The following is a 22155-nucleotide window of genomic DNA, read 5'->3' as shown; positions in this document are numbered from 1 at the left end:
GAGAATTTGAACTGCTGTCTATGTATTTTCATTTTTCTTTTTAATAAATCTGTAAGCAGTTTACATAAGCTGTAAACCTGAGTGCTATTCATGAAGTCTAGTGACTCCTTCAAAGAACATGTGATCACTCTACTGTACGTGTATAAGAAGGAACGTGGCACATTTTAAGGAGATGAAACAGTTGACAATGTTCACAAGATGAACAGCACCCATCAAATGGTATAAACACTATTGTTTGTCATTTCTGTCAAGGGAAATGTGTATGGGTAGACCGAGACTTAACATATTTACATTCTACAGCATCCAGAAGCTGTGAATTACAAAACGATATGCTTAGTATGCAAAGTAAACCTATAATTCTATCCTTGCCTTCATTTGGTTTTAGCATCACATGAAAAAAAATAAAATAAAATAGAAAGTGTGTCTTCAGCCATAGCCTACTAGAATTTGTCATAGGTTTGCTTGCGTTTATTATACAACTCTTGACAGTTCCAGTCCAACTGTGTTGGCTCAAATGTGGAGAATTTAAACATCTATGTAAATCTCTTCAAGACTGGAGGTGCTTCAGTTTCCATCTCAAAGGAGGAAATGGACTAAAATCTGCTCTAGTTTTGGTCTTGTGTTTATTTTTTAGTTCTCTTATATGGTGTTTAAGAAGAGTGCAAAGATTGCTCCCTATGGTATTCTGATTTGTTTTAGCTCTGTCACAATTTATTTATGTATGCGGTCATCTCCGCATACATATACACTGCATTTTTGTCTAATTTATATCAATTCAGATGACTTTCATTGAATAGTATTGCAACTTGAGGTTATTTCAATTACAAAACAGTCTTTTTGTATTCTTTACTGGTGTTAGTTGGAGAATATAAACACATCACCAGTGGCCTCCTGAAGTAAAAATCATTGCATATTATATTCTTATAGAATACAGCAATTTCCTCAGATATAAGGAAAGAGCTTTTTGGTAAAATTGTATTATTACATCATTTTGGAAAACTACAGCATAGATATCAGCAGTTAGTTATTACAGTGAAATTACTTAATCCACTTTTGCAGCCATGCAGAAGGAAAAGGAATAACAGACCCAAACTTTTGCACACTGTATATCTGAATAATGAATTACGGCTTGTTGTATTTGCTACCTTGAAGACAATCTATATCTGGGATTAGATTTATTGATGTCTGTAAGATTCATGTTAGTTTAGTACTCATACTCTGACTTAAATAAAAGTCTTACTGCTAGTCATATTTTGCTTAGTTATTTCAGCTTTAGCACAGTGTTTAGTGGTTAGAAGTATTTGAATAAGACTTCTGTCTACATATAAATAAACTGCAAAACTGTATGCTTGCCAATACTTAACAGATTTTTATAATCATGACATTCTCTTTTTAGCTCATGATCATTTTAATTGTGACTCTTTATGATATAAAATGAAAACGGGTAATTATTTTTTTCTTAAGTGTCAGGTTATGAAATCATGACCATCTTCTGTTGTAACACACTCTGTTGATTTTATTGTAGGTGTTGGGGAAAACCTTACAGACCCATCTGTGATTAAACCTGAAGACAAAAAGTAGGTTTCTCTATGATGAAACTATCATTCAGTTCAAACATCCTACTGACAGTCTGCGTATGCTTAGAGGATTTTTCTGTTATTTGTATGATTTGATTATTTGTTGTATGGTGTTTGGGTGAATGAAGCTGTGACAACAATGGCAAGGCTGTGCCCTCTGCTGTGCCTTGGTAGACTCTGGACTCGGGAGTCTGTATGTATTTCAGTTCCCTACAGAAAGTGGGGGAGTCTTCACAGGAGCTTTTGCAAGGAGTATGAGAATTGGAGCCTGAAGACCATGTAAGCTTTTTAGCAAGTTTATCGGTAACTTAAATATTATGGTATGGTTTCCCCTAGTAAGGCACTGCTTCTTTGAGTAAATAGAGCCACAGTGCTCAAGGATAGATACTCTGGATATCTGACCGTTCCAACAGGTCCTAGTAGTGTATTTAAACATACTGTACTTTCCAAAACCATAGTTATGATTCTTAGATCATAAATCTTGTGTTGGGTGTTACAAAAAGATAGTAGTAGGGAAGTCTGCCTTTATGCATTAGGTTGCAGAGACCGAGAAATGAGAATAGGGTTATTTTGGAAGCAAGTTCTTAGGTCTATAACTATTATTTGGATTTCATGAATAGAATTAGTTATAAATTACTGTACTAATGTTTGAATGCTAAGTTATGGTTGCAGGTGTGCTGTCTGTATAGAATTTATTTTGAGTGAAACATCATAAATTAGGTGAACATCACAGTGAAAAAAATTTCATAGAATTGTAGAATGGCCTGGGTTGAAATGGATCTTAACAATCACCTGTTTCCAGCACCTCTGCCATTGGCAGGGTTGCCACCCACTAGATCAGGCTGCACAGTGCCCCATCCAGCCTGGCCTTGAATACCTCCAGGAATGGGACACCCATAGCTTCTCTGTTGCAATGCCTCACCACCCGGATGCCTAATATAAACCTACACTCTTTTAGTTTAAAACCATTAACCCTTGTCTTATCACTACAATACCTGATCAAGAGTCCCTCCCCATCTTTTCTGCAGACTACCTTTAAGCAGCGAAAAACTGCTACAAGATACACCCATCAAGTCTGTCGTGATCCCTCTGAATGGCATCCCTTCCCTTCAGTGTGTTGACTGCACTACTCAGCTTAATATCCTTGCAGAGGATGCTCTTAATCCTTCTGTCCATGTCACAAACAAAGATTTTTTTGCTGTGTGTAGGTTATGAGATCATGACAGTAACACAAGGATAGCTTAGCAGAGAGGTAATTAGATATAGCTGTTCATTATGCAGATTTGAGCAAGCATTTTAAAGACATTGTTGCAGACTTGTAAAAATATGCTTTGCTGCTTCCCAAGTGCATTCTTTTGTATCAGTGGAAGCAAATGTCGAACTTAAACTGTAATAGTTATTTCTGGAGACGGTGACTGATCATTAGACCACAGTACTTCATGTTTAAGAGCTGTTTGGATGTGATGCCCAGAGATATGATTTAGCAGAGGGTTGTTAGAATTAGGGTACAATGGTTAGGCTGCGGTTGGACTTGATATTTGAGGTCAGAATCACAGAATTGTAGGGGTTGGAAGGGACCTCTAGAGATCATCGAGTCCAACCCCCCTGCCAAAGCAGGCTCCCTACACGTCACACAGGTAGGCGTCCAGGCGGGTCTTGAATATCTCCAGAGAAGGAGACTCCACCAGCTCCCTGGGCAGCCTGTTCCAGTGCTTTCAACCTGAGTAATTCTATGATTCTATGTGGCATCTCAGCTTTTCCTCTTTAAAATGGGAATAATATCAACCTGCATTATCTCAAAGCATATATATATATATATATATTTACAATCCTGTGTTTTTTTCTGTTTTTAAATTATTTCTCACAGTTACTAAAATTTGATCACACAGACTTTATTTTCAGAGCTTTTCTTTCTATCATTTACAAAACAGTGAAGTTCTTATTAAAGAGCAAGCAATTAATTACTCAAAACCATCTTGATTTTCTTATGTTCTGGGAAATCTTCAGTACAGCATGTTTTGAAGCTGTATTGTTTGGATTTGGGGATCTGAAGGAATAAGGCAGTGAAATCATAGATATATTCACTAAGCAGCTAGCAGATACTCAATTCTAAGAGACACTTTCTAAAACAATAATGTAAATGTCATCCTTGCTTTAACCTTTGTTTGCTCACAGGGGAAACATGTCTCTATCAAGATCTAAATCCTTATTTGTAAATAAGGTACTTAATCAACATCTGTACACTACCTAAAAAGTTGCTTTGAGCACACATTCTTTTAGATGCCTGAGAGAAAACAGTTGGCATGTGACTGGTGATGCTGTTACAGATCTTATCACTGCTTCCAATTACATTTTTTATTATTGTTTCTTTAATTCTGTTGTTTGAGTGGCTGATGCCAATATCTTGTGATATGTCTTTCATCCATCCTGTATGCTGACTTGAAATGGACTTTTTAATGGCAAATGTGATCTCTAGGTCTCTGGCAGTATGCTGTATCATCGTTGATTTGTATGCAATACTAAGATAAAAAATAATAGAACAGTTTGGAAGTATGTGTTGTACTGTGAAATCTCTGGCTGATCCTGAGCTCATGTACACAGTTATAACTACATGGATATTTAACATCGACTAAAGATCTGGTATGAGGTGTTAAAATTATGGAGACGTAATGTTAATGAATTATTAAATATTTCCTTTAAAAACAGAACTATTCCAGGTACAGCAGCAGGGCTGTGACACAGTGCCATCCCTGCAGGCTCTTATACAACCCAAACGTTGGGAAGAATCATATTACAAGTAGTAGTCTGGATACTCTCTCAGAGTGTACCACTTACCAAGGCTATAATGAAGTTTGTCCTGTTTAAGCTTTCACAGACACTGGGTGCAGAGTGAAGAGCAAATTCAGAGTTGTGGGAAATAGTTGTCTGAGTTTCAGATTGAAAAGAATTGATGCATTAGGCCTGTCGAAAGAGGTGAGGAAAAGGGCTCTGGTGGTCAAAAATCTCATTACAAGAATGTGAAAAGGAGGAGTAAGAGGCTCTAGATCTTTTGTACCCCCTTTTGAAAACTGAAGCACAAAGTGATGGACTGGAGGCTGTAGTATAATTGTAGATTATATTATCTGAAGGTACTCATAAGTATGCATTTTGGAGAACAGACTTATTGAATCTTTACCAAGTGTGCCTAGATGATGACCTCGAAGATGTGGAGCTTTTGGAGTGGTCCAGAGGAGAGCCACAGCGATAAAAGAGGAGTTCAACTGGCCATTCTTCACTAAGTAACTCCTGTGTCAGATCTGTAAGGACAGGTCAGCTTTCCAGAAAATCTGTTTTCAACAGTTTCCCATCATAGTATCAAACAATCAGAGAACGGCTTGAGTTGGAAGAGACCTCAAGGAACATCTACTTCCAGTGCCCTGTTATGGGCAGGGTTCAGCCTGGCCTTGAATACTTCCAGGAACAGGGCACACGCAACCCCTCCTGGGCAGCCTATGCCAGTTCCTAACCATCGACTCTGTGCAAAACTTCCCCCTGGCATCTCACCTAAATCTCCACTCTTTTAGTTTAAAACAATTCTGTCACTATCTGCCCATGTAAAAAGTTTATCTCCATCATGTTAATAATCTCCCTTTAAATACTGGAAGACCATAATGAGGTCTTCTGGAAGCTGTCTCTTTTTCAGACTGAACAGGCCCAGCTTCCTTAATCTGTTTTCACAGAAGTGGCCCTCTGGTCATCCTCGTGGCCCTCCTCTGGATTCTCTCCAAAAGGTCCACATCTCTCCTCAGCTGGGGGCCCCAAAACTGTCTGCTGTACTACAGATAAGGCCTCACAAGGACAGAGCAGAGAGGGAAAATCACCTTCCTCGCCCTGCTGGCCACCTTGCTTCTGATGCAGGCCAGGATATTGTTGGTCTTCTGGACTGCAAGTTCACTCTGCTGGCTCATGTTAACTTTTGCATCAAGTGCAGCCCCTTGCACTTGGCTTTTTTGAACCTCATTAGGTTCACATGGCCTCACCTTTTGAGTTTGTCAAGGTCCCCCTCTATGGCATCCCTTCCTTCTGTCACATTGACTTCACTACTCAACGTGGTGTCATCTGTAAACTTGCTGAGCACTTGTTCCAATCATCTGTGTCACTGGTAAAGATGTTAAAGAGTATTGCTTTAGAATAGCAAAGAGGGCTACTGAGGGACACAACTCATTAGTGGCCTCCAGCTGGAAACAGTGTTATCTACCACAATTCTGTGTTAGCAAACTTCCAACCAATTATTTATCCATTAAATAGAAATGACAATGTAGCACCATGCCATATAAAGTCTATATCTGACACTTAAATATTATTTTACTTCCTACACATTTTTTGTACTAATCTTCAGTAAAAGCTGAATAGACCAGTCCTTCAAATGATCCAGAAGACAATCATCACCATCTGCAAGAAATTAGACAGACACTAGTTTTGACTATTAATTGCTATTCTCCATTATGGAATGGGAATGTCATGTTTGAAAACCACTCTCCTTAGGATATTTAACATTAGTGCGAGTTACAGATAGATTTGAGACAGCTAAGATCTTTTTCTGTAGCTTCTCTGGACTGTAATTTATTTCAGATACTACAATGTATTGTTTCTACTCTGCATACCATTAAAATAAAGCACTTGCAGTCATAAAGTTTCTTTAGAAGTGTTTCGTGTATGCTGCGCTCTGCGATGTCAATTAAATTCTTGAGAATAATAGTGGAACAATGTTAAAATTAATGAATGCTTATCTTTCAGGCTGCATTAAAGATCTGATATAATTATGTGGTACTTCTAAAACATGTGTGCCTATAGCTTTGCTTCTATTTGTGTCTGTGTCATCTTCACTCAGAGTATGCAATGCACTTCCACAAATGGATCCCTTAGTAATGTTTCTGAATTGGCCAGAGTGCAGACACATGGAAATGAGCACAGAAAGAAGCCAATAAATTTTAAAGCCTTGCCTGCCAGCAGTATACTGAGTCCATTATTCAGTGTTGCATATTGATATGACTGTGACTTTCAGTTTTCAGTTCTTAAATAAGGTAAAAGTAAGTCTTTGCTAGTTCTGGTTTATTCACAGGTACCCAACATCGAAACAAAACCAAAACTATTTTCTTAATGAGAATGAACAGTGACTATAACAGAGCTAGGTTCTGGCATATGATGTCTTAATGTCATTGTGCCCAAATTTTCTTTTGAACATTTTAGGACGCATGTCTCCCTTCAGAGCAGGTTACAGCCACAGTCCATCACCGCATTGCTGCAGGAAGGAAAAGTAGATGTGGATTATATATAATAAGCAAATTCTTTACCAGAATTGACAGTTTTCATGTCTCCGAGTTAAGAAACTGGAGATGCAGACTGGTTGTTTTTTATTTTATTTTTATTTTTATTTTTATTTTTATTTTTATTTTTATTTTTATTTTTATTTTTATTTTTATTTTTATTTTTATTTTTATTTTTATTTTTATTTTTATATTTTTATTTTTATTTTTATTTTTATTTTTATTTTTATTTTTATTTTTATTTTTATTTTTATTTTTTATTTTTAACAAATGGTTAACTTACCTCTGATTCAATAAATGGAAATTATAATCCTTTCTCTTCTCTACAATTGCATTATTTTAAGTTTGTTTATTATTCATTGTTATTCCTTTTAGATCTGGAAGGATGGTATTTGGACCAGCAAACCTAGGAGAAGATGCAGTAAGAAACTTCATTGCAAAGCATCATTGTAACTCTTGCTGCAAGAGGCTGAAACTTCCTGGTATTCAAAGATTAACAAAAGATTAATTTTTAACCTATGTCTAGCTTTCTGAGTTTGTGGTAGTACAGGCTTAGGTGTGCTGCAACTTCAAGTTCAGACGTTCTACAGAGCTGAGAGTTTATAGCTGGCATACTCTCTCTGGTTGAAGGCAAATAAGAGAACACTGATCTTTTACCTTTCTGTTTTGCCCATCAGCTGTATTAACATTCAACATGAAAGCTTCTACCCATTGAATTGTTTCCTTTACTATGCAAACTGATCATTTTTCTGGGGTGATCTCTACAGATAACATCAGCAGTAATTTTTAAAAAGAAAAACAATCTAAAAATTATCAAGGCAATAACTTGGGAAAAATCACTGGATCTTCCCAGACCATTGGATCGGGTACTGTGCACTGCAGCTCTTACTTCCTGCTTATCTGGATTGCCAGTTGTGCATGTTAGTTGTGATAGAATGGACCTCTCTTCATTGTGAAGCAGATTTAAAAGTCTCAAAGCCAAAATAGTTTGCTACTATGGATGAATTTCCACCTACTTTTTTTTTTTTTTTTTTCCTCTAGAAAAAGCTATTTCTTTGTGTCTACACAGAGTAATAATCATTGTTTGATTTGGAAATAGGAAAATGGGAACTTCAGTGTTACTGTTTTGGATTATTTGTATCTGTGGCAGTCAGAGATAATAAAGAGGAAAGTTGGCTGAATAGACATAGTATGAGAGGCTCATTCATACCAGCTCTCACCATTACTGGCTCCTCCAAGGCTCTCTTTCCCCTGTCTCTGATTTGCCCTCTCCAGGTTTTCTTCATCTTGGAAGCTGGTAGCAGACTGCTGGCCATCAGCTGTAGGTCTGGACACTCTACCCAGGGTGTATGTGCTTTTCAAACTTTTACTTGGTTGAATCACTGAGTTAGTTTTCTTGTCATAGATTTGAGAAGAAATGACTGCACAATGGAAAGACTGTATCCACCCTTCAAAAAAGAAACAGAGACAAGTGCCAGAGGAATTGATGATGAAAACGAGGACGTGGAGTATGACACACGGCTGTAAAGCAATGGCTGCGAGCAGAGTGCACATGTGGAAACTTGAAAACCTGTCCCTTGTCATTGCCATGGGTCAGTCCAAAAAAACCAAAGCATAGATATCTGAATGCAACATCAGTTCCACTTACTTGACAGATGCTATAGGCAAGAAACAACAACGAAAAACATATTTTTATTTATTCCCTTCCCATGGCCTTCTGATGGTCCATTTTTACTACTTGTTAAATTGTCAGGAGCAGGTTGCTCCTAAGGTGGATGAACTGTTGCATTAGTGCCTTTTTCTGGAAATGTGGTTAATGGTTCCAAAATGTGCTTGCTTAGGATAATGACTGTGACAAAATATTTACAGGGGGAAGTGATATGATGTGATTTATCTCTCTGCTCTTCAGTAAATGAATGTATACACATGTAAATCACTCATTCTCAAATGTGGAGGCCACTCATAAACATCCTCACTTTTGCCCTGTGTGTAGGTGACTTTTCAAGGCATTGCAGAAATACTGTTTTATCTTGTTTGTTGACTTTGTTCCAGAGACAGACCTGGAAGACACAAGTAACACGTTAGTGGTTAAACAGTAGCTGCTGCTATAAGAAGCGTAACAAAGAATTTTATGGAATCTTCAATTCTTCTCACATACCAAAACCAAATCAAACAATGAAAAGTTAGTTTATTGGGCCCACAAGCATCATTTATCTCTCCAATTATGTATTGATAAATTTGATAGATTCATGATCTTTAATACAAGTATAAAGAATAACCTTGATTGTGATATAAATTTTAACAGGATCTACCTTTCTTTATGTTACCTTCAGAGTGTTGTTAAGTCATTAGGTGGTTAATTGCAAAACATTCTAAAAGTCATAGAAAGTAATGTCTTCTTTTTGGTATTTAGCTTGATATTGTCAGTGCCAGGCTGTGCAAAGGGTTATTTTCTATCAGTGTGGTATCTGTATGCTTTTGTAGCATATCAATACATGTTTCTGTTGATTCAGTAGAAATTCATAAAAATGAAAATTGGTTATGTGCAATATGTTCTTTGTAGAATAAGAATTATTCTACAAATATAGAATTATATAAAGAATTATTCTTAAGCACAAATATCTAATACAATTTATGTTGTACTAAAGATCACTTCTGACATTAAAACATCATTGTAATTTTGCATTATGAGTAGAAACACTTAAAGCAGACATGCAAATCAACAGAAAACTTCAGTAAGAAACAAAATCATATTTCTACCACAGTGATAGTAAATTTTGATGTTTAAAAACTTGTTATACTTACCGCTAATTTGGTATATTTAAAAAAAATTTATGTACACATAGGAATTAGAAACATGGAATCACAGAATGGTTTGAGTTGGTAGGGACCTTAAAGGTCATCCAGCTCCCTGCTGTGGCCAGGGTTGCCAGCTGCTAGAAGAGGTTGTCCAGAACACCTCCTGCTAGATTAGGTTACTCAAAGGCTCATCCACCCTGGCTTTGAATGCTTGCAGGGATGGAGTATCCACAGCTTCTCTCTTCCAACATCTCACCACCCTCTGAGTAAATAATTTCTTCCTAATATTTAATCTAAATCTACTCTCTTTCAGTTCAAAACCTATGCCTTAATTGCTACTCTTCCTCGTGAAGAGCAATTCCCTGTCTTTCTTGCAGGCCCCCTGTATGTACTGGAAGGTTGCTATAGAGTCTCCCCAGAGGCTCCAGGCTAAATAATCCCAACATTCTCAGCCTTTCTGACACTGTAGAGGTGCTCTAACCCTCTCATTGTCCTTGAGGCCCTGCTCTGGAACCACAGGTTCGTGTTTTTCTTATCAACATAGGTTTCCAGAGCTGAATGTGGTATACCAGTGATGTCTTACAAGAGTGAAGTAGAGGGGGAGAATTGCTTCCTTCAACCTGCTAGTCTTATTGCTTCGGATGCAAACCAGGATATGGATGGTTTTCTGCAACAGTTATATGTTCCCAGTTACATGTTCCCAGATTCTGTATTGATTGTGACGTTGATTATGACATTGACATAACCACCAACAATACATACAGCTGAGACAGCTGTCTTCAGTTTCTGAGACCACCCTGAAGTGATTCTTCTTGCTTTGTATCTTTTTGTGAGGAAAAAAAACCAAAAACAACAACAACAACAACAACAACAACAACAAAACCATCATCTTTCTTCCTATTAGATTTTACTATCCATTTGTTTGTTTGTTTGTTTGTTTGTTTGTTTGTTTGTTTTGAGAAATCAATTCAACATATCAGAAAATTTACACATTTTCATTTCTCTGGAGGATGGTTACCTTTCTTTCACAGGTGACATTTTGCAGCTTACATGTGAGGTTGTTTAATTTTGTTTTTACAGAACAATGATGGATTTTCATTCCATTGCTGATAGGGTAGTAGTTCTGTTTCAAGTGGCTGTTATCTTAAAATAGAGCTGTAGGAACGTGTATGCTTACATGCTTACACAGATTCTTTTAAGACTGAAATTCTTCTAAGGGATCTCTAACTGTTAATATGTCTTTACATTTGGTCAAATTAAATGACACTTAATGCATCTTGGAGGTGAAGACTGTTTTAAATACTGCCCTAATAGTTCGGCTTTCCCCAGTCATTGCCATAAATGCTTATATTCAGGGATGCAAAAATTATGAACACTTTTGTATTAGACATAAAAAATAACCTCCATGCACTAGGCTGGATATGAGTACCTTTCATTTCTTTTCATGTTTTGCTGATATTCCCTGAATTCATACTTGAGATTTTCCTCTCTTGACAACTTTTCTTAGGCCTTTCAAAGAGAGTTACTTCTGCACTGAGAACAATACTTGTGAGACTAGGCAGAGCACATATCCACGTAGATTCATTTTATTCCTTTTTATTATTTACCCATCCAGGTATGTACTACTTTCCCCTCAAATCAAGAATCTTTTCAAGGTACTCATCTGTTAAAATACAGTTGATACAAATGTGTTTGATATCGCTTTGTGTTTTTTTTTTCTTTTCTTTTTCCTGTGTGAAGTACTAATGCGATGGAACAAGAAAAGGATGCATTTCAAAGTACTGCTTTATATAATTCTGTCAGAACATTAATTATTCCAGGCATGTAAACACTACACCTAAAAATTCCATTGATTTTGAGGTTAATTAATTTTGCCTCGCTATTCTTCTTGCACTTTTTGGGGGAAAGGCTGATTCACATTTCACTGAAATGTAAATTTTGGTAATCCAAGTAAAAACCTTTCTTCACCCCAACTTAGTCACAGTTCAGTAATTATAATGAAATTTTAATACGAATAATAATTTATTTAAGTCCTTGGTGTTATTCATCCTAGATTTTCTGTATATTCTTTAAAGTCTTCTTTGATGTCTAAACACTGAGCTTAGGTTGAAGGCCAGACCTCCTGAAAACTTGAGAAAGAGCCATAAACCCTTTGTGGGAAGGGCAATAAGCTACACAACAAAAGCCTGTATGTGGAATGAAATATTTTCAGGATAGGGTTCTTTCTCTTGTTTCTTAACAGCTAGCATAGATGAGGAAATCTGATTATTAGTTTTAGTATATATATTTTTATAGAATTTTTAGGATTTATAGGATTTTTAGGATATATATATATAGGATTTATAGGATTTTTAGCACATTTAGGATTTTTGTTTAACATTATCTGGTGGGGCTGCCCAGGGCCCCATCCAACGTGGCCTTGAGTGCCTCCAGGGATGGGGCACCCATGGCTTCTCTGGGCAGCCTGTGACAGTGTCTCACTGCCCTCTGAGCTAAGAATTTCTGCCTAAATCTCCCCACTTGCCCTATCTCTATCGTGTATCATGTAAAAAGTCAGTCTCTTTCCCATCTATAAGTTCTCCTCAAGTTACTGGAAGGCCACAATGAGGTCTCCACAGATCCTTCTTTTCTCCAGGCTGAAGAAGCCCAACTCCCTCAGCCTGTCTTTGTAGGAGAGGTGCTTCAGCCTTCTGATCATCCTCATGGCCTGCTATGGACCTGTTCCAAAAGTGAGAACTTAAAGGAAACTTATTCAGAAATTCACTTGAATCAAAGCCAGATGTGTATGTGGCAGGTACTGCACTGGAAACACAGCTTCAACTTATGAAAAACATTCAGAAATTGCAAAGCTCATTCTCAGGAAGTTTTTTGTTTGTTTGTTTGTTTGTTTTCCTCCATTCATTTTTTTCACATTTGTGTATTTATGTTTCTTTATTGCTAAGAATAAAGTCAGAGGGGATAGTACATCTATCTTTCCTAGAAATTGAGTTGTACTACTTGTAGTTTAGTCAATTTATTTCATATTGTTTCAAAAGAATAAAGAAAATATAAAAATTCAGAATGTTTCCATTTTTTGATGGGTGTAAAATGAGATGATGAAATACTAAGGTGAAAGTTGAGTACAGAAAATTGTGTGGTTATTTTTAATTTTAATTTCAATGTAATAAATGTAAACTAATTCTTTATCTACCATGTGGTTTCCAGCTCTCCTTTTGTTTTGATTGTTTGGTAGCATTAGTTTCTATATGCTTGCAGCAAAAAAATATTTATATTCCTATCCCATAGGTAATTTATTTTTTTACAAAAGCAGAAAATAGATACTTTATTAGGTGTTTTATTTATTTACTAGATCATAATTTATTAGATGCTCAATAACCTTTGGATTTTTTTGAGTAGAGATGCTTGTTTGGTTCTTGGAAAACTTGTTATTTATAAATAAAATCGTGTACCGGCTTAAGGAAAAAACATATATAATTGACAGAGGAACCTTATGTTTTGCTGAAGATGGAGTTGGAGTTATGATGTGAAAAACCACTGCAGCCACTGATATACAGAAGGAGCAGATGATATATGTGTGATATATATAATGGTGATCTACTGTCTTTGTTGTCAAATGTGTTCTTTCAGCTACTTTTTATATCTCCTAAGATGCTGATGTTAATTGCGTTTTTAGTTAAGTAGATTTAAATAATCATGACAGAAATAAAGAAAAGGCTGTCTGTGGTAACACTGGCCTTCACATCTGCTGTGGGCACACTGGAGTTGTCTGCCCTTACCTTGTTGTTAGTCCTTTTGTGAGATCAGCTATTGTTTTTCAGCTTCTTTTTATGTTTTCTTTGTATCTTAATAGTTTCAGGAGGGAATTTGATCCCCTGTCTTAGGTAGCTATTACTGCAAAAAAGCACCCTAAACTAAAACCAAAGATATTTTTCTATTTGATGTTGAAGAATGTGTAAAGCTACTGCAGTGCTCTCTTCCTCTGCCCATATGGCATTCATTGTATTCACAGAGATGGAGTAAATAAAGTAGTGCTTTAAAATAATGAAGATCCATTTAGATTTTGATTTCCAGTTATGATCTAGGGCTGCAAGTTAAACAGAAATCAGAACAAAGTCATGTAGAAAATCAGTAACTTCGTTGCCTAAAAAAGGTGAGCAGTGTTCTTTGTGTCAGGGATCCAGGCAGAAGGCTGAAATCTGCCATTTCTTGAACTGTTAATGTAGGAATATGATTTGGGTTTTGACACTACACAGGCTGACTATCCCACAGCTGGCAGAATGGAAGAGGTAGAGGAGAAGGTGAGAGGAGGAGGAAGGGAGAAGACTGAGGTGTGAAGAGGAGTCTCTGACTTCTGAATTTTTCCACTGCTGTATTTCCTGGCTGAACTCTTAATGCCACAGAGATACTGCCAGTGCCAGTTGTTTCTATGTTCTGTTTCTGTGATATGGTTGTGAGTCAGGCACTACTAAAACACTGTGTGCACCATGCTTCCCAGATGATTTAGAACCTATAGGAAAGTGTCTCACCAGATCATGAAAAAAGGAGACAGAAGTCTCCTCTCTTGAGCCGTAGTATTACATGTAAGTATTAACAGACCTCTGAAAATGTCTGGACAGCAAACTGTCATGTCACACAAACAAGGACAACTGTTCTACAGGATCAACTTTGAACTTAACCCCAGCATACTAGAAAAAGAAACTGGTGGCAGATTTTCAGATCATAACCAGAATAGAAAAAGATGAGAATATTCAGTCTGAAATAAATCCCAAGTAGCTGCCTGGATTTGTAGACAATGTTGCATAACCATCTTCCACAGCACAGAAGATGAATTTCAGCTGATGCACAGAATAAAAACACTGGAAATATAGTCAAATTTTATAGGTTGTCTCCAAAATGTTTGAGGGACTGACCTCTACTGAACTCAGGAAAGTGAAAGCATTGGATTTGACTGAACTCTGCTGACTGCTAGACAAAGGGAAGATAAAATTTGACCCCAGGGAATCTCAGGCTGCACCCACCTGGTGAATGACTTTTTCTTGTATCAGCCCCTAAAAATGAGGCTTGTGACTGCGCTTAAGTAGCCATTATGCACAGGAAAAAACTATCACCACTCTCAGTCTCCAGGAAGCATGGAAGGGCTAGGGTTAACGTTGAAGAATACTTAAGAGTGGAGAGGCAGAAAACAGCTACAAAATAATGAGAAGAGACCTAAATCAGTCCTCAGATATCTACTATGCATTGATTTGTGAAAGGGGCAGCTAGACTTAGAAGACCCCAATGCAAGCAACTGACCAAGTGTAGGAGATGCATGACATTCTTCAAAGATCTCATAACAGGAAAAGAGGCCTATCCTGTTAATTGGGTTTAAAATTGGTCTCAAACCACCTGGAGGACTGGACAAACTTCAGGTGACTCCTGGGACACACAAAAGGCAAAGCCAAACTCAAAAAATCACTCAAGAAAACTATCTGGAATTAAGACAGACTTAATTCTTGTGCAGGTTAGTTGGCTCTGAGTTTGACTTCAGACAAATTGTGAAATAAAGGCAACGACAATAATACTGACCACTGGGTGTAAAACTGGCCTTCAATGGATCTCTTATCCTCGGATGACCTCTTTTAGCTGGCATGTTGACCTAGAGGATGAAACAAGTGCCAGTTTGACCTCAAGTGACCCTTTCTACTAATTAGAGATCGTATTTTACCTAAACTGACCTTTTGCTGCAAGCTCATATGTTTCTGCAATGAGATTTGAATATGAAGTTGACCTCGGATGAATCTATTCAGGAAACAAACACTGTGACTGAATTCTAATGACCTCTGAGCACCAATTGAGCACCTCAAATTACCCCAAGATATTAATTAGATCTCAGTTTTACCTTAAGTGACCTCTGGATAAAAAAAAAAAAAAAAAAAAAAAAAAAAAAGCTGCACTGGCCTCAGATGAACCCAAATGTCTCAGGTTTTCTTGTTGACCTCAAATGAACCATGGCAGCCTAATTGGATCTCAGGTTGACATTAAATTTCCCTCCTTCAAATGAGAACAGCATTGATCATAAATGACTGCTATACAAGTAATCAGATGTCAACTTGACCTCAGATGATCCTGGACTTCAACAAATAACCTAGTTGACCTCAAACAATGTCTTACATATATATCTGTCTCATGATGATGTATGGTTATGCCTCTGGAAAGCTTACTTGGACCTTAGGTTGACTTCAGAGGGCATAATGGTGATTATCTAGACATCAAATTGACCTCAGATGATCCCTGAGTGGTAAGTAATGGTTGTGGTGATCTCCAGTGATCCTGATCAGTTTTGTGCACTCCCAAGTTGACTACAAAATGATCCCAGAGAGCTACTTGAATCTCACGTCTTGTGACCACTGGGCCTTCTAATCTGACAACTTCTGAGAAACTCCTGATAAGAAATTATCTATTTTCTCATTATTAAAAGCCAAGGCTACATAGCTGAGCCTGGGATCTGTGGAACCCAGGTAAACTATAACCATGTTTTTTTTTACTATTGTTTGCTTATTTATTTATTTATTTATTTATTTATTTATTTTTTCTTAAAAGGAGCACAGTGCATCAGACTAAATATGGTAGCTGATTTCAGACGACATCTGTTCAACAAAATGTGGTGGCACTTAAACGTAGAGATCCTCTGACTGACAGAAACTGGAGTGGCACATCTCACAGTAATATCCTTTAGTAGTAGTTGTATGGAGAACTGTTACTTCAGAAAACTGCAGATTAGAGAATATGTCAGTGTTTGATCTCCAACAGTCTCCTCAAGTAGAAAGCTGAGGTGGTATTTGACCTGAGTATATCTTTATGAAACTTTTCACTTTGTTTCTTCTTCCTCCATTGCCAAATTGTGCCTCAGTAGTTCAGTGGATTACCCCAGGTAGTCCTTGAACAACACATGAAGTAGCTAGACAAATTGCCTATACTTGACCAATAGTCTGCAATAACAGTTAAATTATATCCACCTCGTTATGAAGTTTAGAGCAGATGTGTTTAACAGTATGTCTACATGTATAAATAAGGCAACAATTGTCCATTTGGTCCCTACATGTATTTCTTGGGTATCATTAACATGAGGAGAACCTTCCACAGTGAATTTGGGTTGCAATCAATCTTTACTGATCTCTGAGCTGTAAATGAGTGTGTGTACTGACCTCCAGATACATGGGTTTGGTCATAAATTATTTACTGAGAATAAATATGGATCTTGGGTACCTTACACAGCCATGGTAGTGATAGTGGCTGTTCATTTCAACTGAACTTATTTTAATGATGAGGGCTGCTCTGAAAGGAGTGCTTCCTGTGTAATTATGTTGGCCAATAAAGTCAGAGATGGATGTTGGTGACATGGCAGTAGAGACTGAAGATTCCCACCAATATTCCATTATGTTTTGTTGCTGTGTGACAGATGGCAGCAGAGAGGCATTTTGACAGAATGGTGTCTGACCTGGAAGTGTGTGTATGAAGCAAAGGAGTGTGATTGAACTCCTCCATGCAGAAAAAATAGCACACAGTGACATTCATTGATGCTTGCTGAACATTTCTGGAGACCAAACTGTGAATGTGAGAATAGTGAGGCAGTGGGTGATGCATTTCAGTAGTGGTGACAGTGACAGTGGTTCAACTCAGCTGGCGCAGATTGTTACACGAGTGTGGCATGCAGGCTCCTATTCATCATTGGTGAAGATGAGTAGCTAATGGGGACTGTGTTGTAATGATGGGGAGCTGTACATTTGCTCTATCAAACAGCGCTCTTTGTACGTGTTGTATTTTCCATGAAAATAAATCAGAAACATTACTTTCAGTGTGAACCATGTATATAGATTGCAAGTATAACTGTGCTGCTTGTGTACTAGTTCATGTGGCAGCATATGGAGGGGAGACAGTGGTAAGGGTTGTGACAGAGGGCTCATATTTTCTGCATGGGCAGAGCTAAGGTGATGAGGTTTGGCTGGAAGAATGCCGGATATTCTTTCTTCATTTGGTGAAATCCTAACATGAATGGATATTGATCTAAAATTAATAGACTTTCTGGAGGGCTACGGCTCTGATGTTTGAATTAAATTTCTGTAGACACATCTATATTACTATCTTTTAAGTACATAATAGATCATTATGAAACAAATTGGATAGTCTAAGTATGAGTACAAAATGGATTTGCTGTCTTTTTCCTCTGTGTGAATGTGTGCACTAATTGGAAACCCTGGGATTCCCAAGAGACAAGTCAGACAGCTGGCTTTTTACCCTCTATGTGCCGGCAAATTTCAGATAATTGCTTTACCTACTTACATTCTTGCTTCTATCTAATGAATGTAACAAAATTATTTATGTGAATAAAGCTTAAATTGTTTTACTTTCTCCATCCTTTAAATATAGCCATGCTGGTTCAAACTCACGGGAACACTGAAGACACCAACGCAAGAAGTGTTTTTTAGGTGATGCATTTTTGGCCATCAACAATGTTTGACCACTGGGAGAAAGACCTGGAAACATCAGGGAAGCACAATTTTAATTAATATGGAGCCAGTAAAGATTTTAATTTATCACCACTGACTTCCATTAGATGGGCATCAGAAAATCTTAGTTTTCTTATGGCTTTGCACCTTCATAAAAAGAGTCCTGTTTTTGCATCATTTCCTAATTAAAGGGACCTTCTAGCATCTAATTCTATAACCTTCCTTAGCAAGCATAGGTATTAAATACCAGTATTCACTTCAGTCTCAGACCACTACTGTTGTTCCCACTCTTCATTTTACATGGTCCATGCTGTCATTTCCTCTTCTGCTTGTTATTCTGGGGCTTAGTCTAGCTGAAGGCATTCTTTTAGTAATGTTTTCCATATTGCGCTCTCCTTTCTTGCCTACTTCACTAATAATGGACTTAGTTTTCGACACCCGCCCTTTTGTTTTCATGCCCTTACCTATCTCAGTACCTCCATCCTATGGGATCTGGTCCTCGATCTTGTCTCAGCCTCAGTCATCTCTTTGAGCAGACCACAAAGGGGAGCAGCAGGAGGGATTTTCTGCTTCAGTGTGAGAACATGCACACAAAACAACAGAACTATTTCTTTTTTTTTAAATCTGATCCACTGGGGGATCACTGTCTTCCAGTCAATACTTGCTGTAAGTGCTATACTCTCATTACAACAAACCTGATATTTGATAATTCCTTATCAAACCAGATCTTAACCCTATCTCAGAGGCAGTGGAAAAATAATCCAGTGGCACTCATGGAGCAGAGAATCATTTAATATGCAATGATAACCATATTAGAAAGCTCTCTATTCAATATGTAAACTGTTACCAAAATAATAAACAACACATAATATGCATTTGTTTGATACCAAGCATCTTATGCAGATGCTTCTTGGGACTCTGTGTCTTGAACGCAGCTCTTGCCACAGTTAGATTTGCCTGCAACCTCTTTCTGCTTTTCAAATCCCTTAAACCCGAAAGAAACAGCATAGACAGTTCCTTTCAAGGCATGAAGGTAACAGTGCTAAAAAAGCACATTTTCAAACAGACACATTTACAGTAGTTTTTTTCTTTGATTTGTGTTTATTTAGGTGCTAAGTCCTTTCCGTCTCTTCTTTAGTGTCAGGCATACATTTTGCTCAGCAGTTGCGCTTGGCTTCCCAATGCTGATGCTTATGTAAGAATGGCCTTGAGCAATGAGAAACCTCTATTACCTGTTTTGCAAAGCTCATATCCTGTTGCTCCTCAGCACTGTGTCTACTAAGCACTGTTTACATAACCAGTTATTCCAATAGCCTTAAGTTTGGAGTTTTATTGTTCTTTTGTTATAAATAATCAGACACAAAGGTATAAATAGAAAAAACAACCAACCAATCAACCAAAGAAACAATAAAACCTTGACAGTGGGGTTTGGAGACTCTCACATCTGTTGTTAGGAAATCACATTATAAATTACAAGTTCTGCACCTGTTTTTTGTGGCATTTAATTTTGGGTATGAATCCCTTCCTCATAGATAAGCTCACCAAAATGCCTGAGCTCAGCAAGGGAGTCTTCAGCTCAAGGGTTTACAATTAAGGGAAACGTGGGCTCACAAAGCGATCCCTCCCTGCTTCTCCTTATAAAACTGAAATCAAGGGTACAGCAATTGCAGCATGCAGGGACCACAACATGGAAAAAATTATAGACAGTGCTGGTGCCAGCTTTCCAATTAACATTTGACAGATCTTGTAAAATTACCATTTATTTTAGCAAGCATCTGTTCTACAAGAACAAAGGCAAACCAAACAACAATGAAACAAACCCAATACCTCATTCCCCAGCCCTCTCCAGCACGAAAACCACTGCAAAATATAAAGTGCTTTTTCAACTGCTGCCAATGTTTACTATCCAGTTCAGGAAAAGACAAAAGTAAACGGAAATAAAATAATAAATAATACAAATGAAAAATGAATGGTAGGGGAAGAGGGAAGGATACTTTATTTTCAGCGTAGCAGTTCTAGGGAGCACAGCCTTGCAGTTAGTTACACCCACCTGAACCCAATCTCTTCTTGTTCTATGAGTGGGCTGTTCAGTGCCACATATGTCTTCCAAGAGATGATTTAATTACTGCTGTAGTATAAGGAATCAGCTCCTTTTGTATTTTCAGATGAACTTATTGCAGCAGCTTTCAGAGTGGGGCTACAGGGCTGTATTTGGAGCAGTTAAAGCTTACTGCTTGGGTGACAAATGGATAATACAGAAGATAAAAATATTGCTTATAAAGAGTAGCCATTTAGAAGAGTCTTCCCCCCCTTTTTTTTTCTTCTTTTTTTTTGGACCTACATCTCAAAGCACATGCAAAATCAAGGATTCAGACACAGTAGTAAGGCAAGTTTAAATGCTCTATGAAGACAGACCTGTGGCTTGAATCCAGCACAAGATCCCAGGTGGACTGAGCTTCTGACATGCTTCTGGTTTTGCTAGTGTCTCCAGGGTCCTCTGACTGTCATTGCTGAGCGGCTGCCTCACAGTAATTCTTGGTATTTGGAATAATTACCACCTTTCCTCTCCTTGGACTGGTAGAAATAAGCTCCCCTTCATCCATGGGTTGCAAAATGGCTTATAGATTGGCATAAAGTCTATTGTAAATGTTGTAATTCCCTCAAATTTTCCAAGCCCAAATTTTTCAAAAATGTTTTCTGTGCAAAATGCTCTCTATAACAATGTAATGAGTAGAGAGAGCTCTGTATGCTCACTTCTTCCTATAAATATATCTCATTTATTAGGTAAGGTCCTTTATTTAGTTTTCTGTCTTGAATATGCAATTGCATGCAGCTTCCTTGATTACCTGGTAGAAAAAGTGCAGACATTAACTTGATATTGCTGGCAGTGTGCCCTCTGCTCAGATGACATGGTATGAAGAGTAATATCTTTTCATATTCACTGTTCTAGGCTGTGCTGAAGTGGAACATCACAGCAAAGAGAAAGATTCCTTCCTCTCCATTGCAGTCTTAATTCCAGTCTATTTAGGTGCTGAATTCAGGTTAGTAAAAGAGATGGATTAAGGCATTGAGCTCCCATGCTGTCTCCATGAAAGCTTTTCTTTGAAATTCTCCATTATCTGAACAGCTCTGTTAACCAAACCTATTATCTTTCTCCCTTGGTTTTCAAGTTGAGAAAGGAAAAGCAACTTCTTTAATGGCCCACAGATTGATGATTAACATTTTACATGTCCCTGCTGGTAAGTAAAAGAACTGCTTTGTGGACAGTGAAAATGCTGGAGAGAAGGAAGCGGGAGTCAACTTATGTTACTAAGTTGTACTGGTTCATTAATCACAATCTTTTTTATTGCATTGCTCAAAGCCAAATCCACTCAACTTCTCTGGAATGGATTAGATCAAAACCAAGTGCTCTTAATGCACCTTTGACATCTGGCCTAGCAGCTGGCTATCTGCTAATATTGCTCTTAAGAAGTGTCAGGAGCCACATTTACTGTGACCATTCTTGCCCTTCTGATTTAAGCTACTGTAGAGGGCAATGAATTACCTTAAAGGAGCTCCTCTGGAAAGCCCTAAGTTTTATGCTGGACCCCTGCCAGCCTCACTACTTCATGAGTATGAACAATCAGACAATTGAACTGATTTGACTTTGCCACTCCTGGTGTTTCATTGCCTTTAACCTTGGGATGTAATGATGGTAATGCCATGCTAAGTGCCTCTCCTACCAGGGGGAATAGGGTTTGTCGGCTCAAGTAGGGCACCCATTCTTGTTAGCTGAAAACTGTGCTGATTTGCAGTGAGAGGGGAAATAGATTGAGCATGATTAACACCACTTTGAATGCAGCTTATTTTCTTCCAAGGCCTTTGAAGGTAAGAAGTGACGCCTAGATTTATTTATTTGTTTTAATTGTAAGTTCATTACCAAGAAAACTTGCCTGTAGCTTTTTATTGCTTTTCTTTATTCCCGCTTCTCTCCCCCCCACCCCCTCA

The 22155-nt window shown here is 37.7% G+C and overlaps 1 protein-coding gene across 1 annotated transcript in view; it reads left to right on the top strand.

Annotated features, from left to right (window-relative positions):
- Nucleotides 1-8410, top strand: part of TRPM6 (transient receptor potential cation channel subfamily M member 6) — a 63011-nt gene extending 54601 nt beyond the window's left edge. The window contains exons 36-38 of the mRNA XM_072360396.1: nucleotides 1526-1577; nucleotides 7259-7365; nucleotides 8289-8410. Coding sequence (XP_072216497.1) covers nucleotides 1526-1577; nucleotides 7259-7365; nucleotides 8289-8410 — 281 coding nt within the window. The remainder of the gene's footprint in view (nucleotides 1-1525; nucleotides 1578-7258; nucleotides 7366-8288) is intronic.
- Nucleotides 8411-22155: the final 13745 nt, after the last annotated feature.

Source organism: Excalfactoria chinensis, chromosome Z (genome assembly GCF_039878825.1).
Source record: "Excalfactoria chinensis isolate bCotChi1 chromosome Z, bCotChi1.hap2, whole genome shotgun sequence".
Lineage (NCBI taxonomy): Eukaryota > Metazoa > Chordata > Aves > Galliformes > Phasianidae > Excalfactoria > Excalfactoria chinensis.
This window is presented reverse-complemented; position numbering and strand designations above follow the sequence as displayed.